Genomic DNA, 3493 nt, shown 5'->3' with positions numbered 1-3493 from the left:
CAGTCGGGTTTGGGTAAAGAGGTTCGAAGTGGTGTCAGTGAAAGCCGTGGCAGGGCTGATTCCCCTTTTCCTTGCCCTTTGGGTTTAGATATGACTGATACTGCCACTTAGAAGGGTTACCGTGAGTCACTGCAATAACCGGCTGTACGTGCGCTTCCAGCCTGCCGCAGGCTCAAAATTAAGCCTTAAGCTTCATAAAGGTGTTCAAACGCCACTTGTTCCACTCCTGTGTCTCTTTGGTTTAACCTGAGGTTTGTTTTCCCGAAAGCACATGCCCTTGTTTTTGTCAAGCACACAGATGTGCTGGGCGAGAAGCCAGCTGAGGGCAGCCTGGCCTGAAGGCACTGCCTCGGGTGTTACCCCAGCTCAGCCGGGCACAGGAGCCTGCTGTGCCATAGCAATGAAAAACCTGCGCTTGAACAGGCAGGAATAACTTTATTTCAAGCAGCAAAAGCTGCCCTTATGACCTAGAAGCCAGGAGGAAGGAGGATGTGTAAATAAAGAGTGTCTTGAGCTGCATGACCTTGTGATGTTCAGTGTTCCTTGCCAGGAATCACCTCTGTTCTTCAGTAGTAAGTACTGAAGGTAGGCTTTCCCAGAAGATGTTTTATCTCAGATGTCTTGCTCCTTAATTTTGTAGGTGGTCTGTGAGGACGAAGCTGAACTGAAGTGCCACCAACAGCCCTTACCAGGATAATACTTCAGCTTTCTGGTGTTACGGACCTAGGAAATAATCCCGCAGGTATGTTGTAAATATCAAGAGCAACCAATAAGTCAAGTCATGTTTTACAGGCAGAGCGCTGTTCTGCAGTTGTAAATTGGCATTGCTATGGCACTAACAGGCAAGAATTTTGCTTCTTGCTTAAGCCATAATTTCTTGAGATTCATTTTTGTCATGGAGCTAATCATACTCTGGGAAGCAGTGCAGGAAGCATGAGCCCAGCGTATGATTATGTGTTTCAGGGACAGTAACAGCAGAGGGAGCATGATTTCCCAGTTAGCATAAGAAGTTTCTTAGTCTAGGTTTAAGTCAGGAATCCAATCTGTTTATAATTTCCATGCTGTGCGTATTGGCAAACTTCCAGAGCAGCAAGCTGTAAACATAGATGCTTTTCCTATGACTAGTTCTGATTTTTGTGTATGGTTTTCTGTATGTCTGAGAAATGAGAATGTGAAATGTGGTAGGAAGCATGTTCCAGAGTGATCTTGGAGTAGAGTCAATCCCTGCACCTCTGAGATAATGTCTGATTTTAATTAAATTGCCAATATTAAGTGAAAGGAACAGTTCACTGACATATAAAAAACCTTCCCAAACAGGAAGATTTTTGTGCTATGTGAGCACATGGAAGGTTATGTGAAGTATTATGGTATACTAAAATTCTGGGCTTTGCAGAGTAAAATGCAGTCTAAACTTAAATGGTGAAAAAAATAAGCTTTAGTGGAAAAAGAGCATGCAGTCTTGCTGTTTTCACTAGCAGCGTGGGGTTTGGCTCTAGGCTGCTTCATATGGGATGAGCTTGCAGATGCTGCAGGGTAAGATGCAGGCAGCTCTGCTGTGCTTTCGACTAGCACAGATTTTCTGGCCTGCTGGAGCGTGGAAGAAACGTTCTTTGGTATGGTTTAAAGAAACCTATTGGGAGCTAATTAAGATGATTACAGCTTCTAAGGTTGTTCTTACAGTGAAGGGTAACACGAGCCATTCTATGCTAGAACTACATGCAGCTTTGTGTGAATGGACTGTATCCATGTTAATGTGTGCAAATGAACAACTTGTCCTCCTTTTCTTTTGGGTTGCCTTGCAAAACACCAGGCAATTATGTATTGTTTGCTAGGCTATTATAATTGTTTTCAGATGCACATGAAACCCTCTGGCGGGGAAGGTAGTGATGCTGACATCAGCTGCTTTGAGCAGCAAATCTGACATGTAGTGGAGGGAGGAGTTGGGAAGCAGTTATTTAGTGATGGAGAGAAGGGAATTCACTTGCAAGGAGGCAGCTGATATTGAAAGGGAGCAATGCTTTGTGTGTCCCTGGGTATGGCTGAGAGCTGGCTCGTTGTAGCAAGGTAACTCACTGCGTGCTGCACTGGCAGCATCGGGAATCATGACATGGGATTCAAGATGCGACAGCACGGTTTGGGTGGGACACTGGCAGGCACTGAAATCCAAAGCTCTTTGGATCAGAGGCGTGGCTGAACATCAGAGCATCTGAGTTCATGTGGATGATGAATTTTGGCCCTGAATTGTTTGGAAGTCTTCAGCCAGTGGTGAAGACGTGCTTGCTTAGGGTAAAATTAATGTTTCCTTAGGATTTGATAATTTAAGTAGTTTCATAGCTGCCATCATGTGCCAGGCATCTCCTGGCTAATGTGTCAGGTAAGACTTGAAATACTGCTACAAGCTGGATGTTTTTTATGGCTGCTTTTCTTATAGAGGTATTGAGAGAAGCGCTTCCTTGGCAACATCCTGAAAATCTGTTTACAATTAAGCCCATTTTTTGGCTCTAAAGTATGTAAAAAATCTTGCACTTTGTTGTATTATTGTATATTTTCCACCTAAATATAGTCTTATCTACAGCATTCAATACCGATAGCAAGTTGTTGCCTACTTGTGAAGCTCTGGGGAAGGGGATCAAGCCTGCTGCACAGCCAGCTCACTGCTTCCTCCTGTGTCTGCAAGCAATAAGACAGTGCGTCAAAGTGCTGGCATTTGGAGAAGCCCCAAACAGACTTGCCCCATCCAAAAGTCCAGCTTCAAATTGCTGTTTGAGGATGGACTGTTCTTCAGAGCTGGGCATGTGGGCCTCAACTGTATCTGCACCAAGAATCCATCTGTGGCCTGAGGTGACTCTGAAGTAGTCATTTGGCTGTTAGATTTCACCAAGATACTTCAAATTTAGGACGTGTGTAGGCTACAATTCTAATAGTGATTTTCCAGGTGTCTTTAATAGCAAAGGCAAGCACAGGAGACAGCTGTAACCCTTATTTGCAGCATCAGCTTGTAAGTTGTTGCATTGTGATAGTTCAGACTCTTTTGGGGGGTGTGTGTTAATGTTTTTAGGGCCTCCAGCTTCAGCATGGAGCCTCCTGTCTAAAGGAGCACTTTGTGAGGATTATGCTCTTGTCCTGTAGCATACAAAAGAGTCTGCAGCCTATCAGTTCAATCAAGTGGGAGTCCTAAAGGGACTGGATGAGTAATGGGTATTTGTTTCCTCTTCTGACCTGAAAAAAGTCCTTCCTTTGGCTGGAGTGGGAGCTGGCTTCAATCCCCTGTGATGAGATTTGAAATTCAGAGTGGGTGAGAAACTGATAACCCTGGTAGATGTGCAGGCAACTCTTTTTTTTAACTTCAGGTCCATGTCTTTGTATCTTCTTGATTCAGAATTTTTAGAAAGTTTAATAAATAATTTGGTCTAAATTATGGAGAAAAATTCCAGCCTGGTTTATTTTGTCTAGAAGAACCTTTTTCCCTTCTGCCAGTGCTCTCTGGAGCCTG

General features: G+C 43.9%; 1 protein-coding gene across 2 annotated transcripts in view; it reads left to right on the top strand.

The window, feature by feature from the left end:
- The first annotated feature begins 1716 nt into the window (after positions 1-1716).
- Positions 1717-3493, top strand: part of P4HA2 (prolyl 4-hydroxylase, alpha polypeptide II) — a 25096-nt gene continuing 23319 nt past the window's right edge. For both annotated transcript variants that reach the window (XM_010022839.1, XM_010022841.1), the window contains exon 1: positions 1717-1739. In XM_010022839.1, coding sequence (XP_010021141.1) covers positions 1717-1739 — 23 coding nt within the window. The remainder of the gene's footprint in view (positions 1740-3493) is intronic.

This window comes from Nestor notabilis, unplaced genomic scaffold (assembly GCF_000696875.1).
Source record: "Nestor notabilis isolate BGI_N333 unplaced genomic scaffold, ASM69687v1 scaffold19699, whole genome shotgun sequence".
NCBI lineage: Eukaryota > Metazoa > Chordata > Aves > Psittaciformes > Psittacidae > Nestor > Nestor notabilis.
The sequence above is the reverse complement of the archived record's forward strand: the minus strand, read 5'-3'. Positions and strand labels throughout refer to the sequence as shown.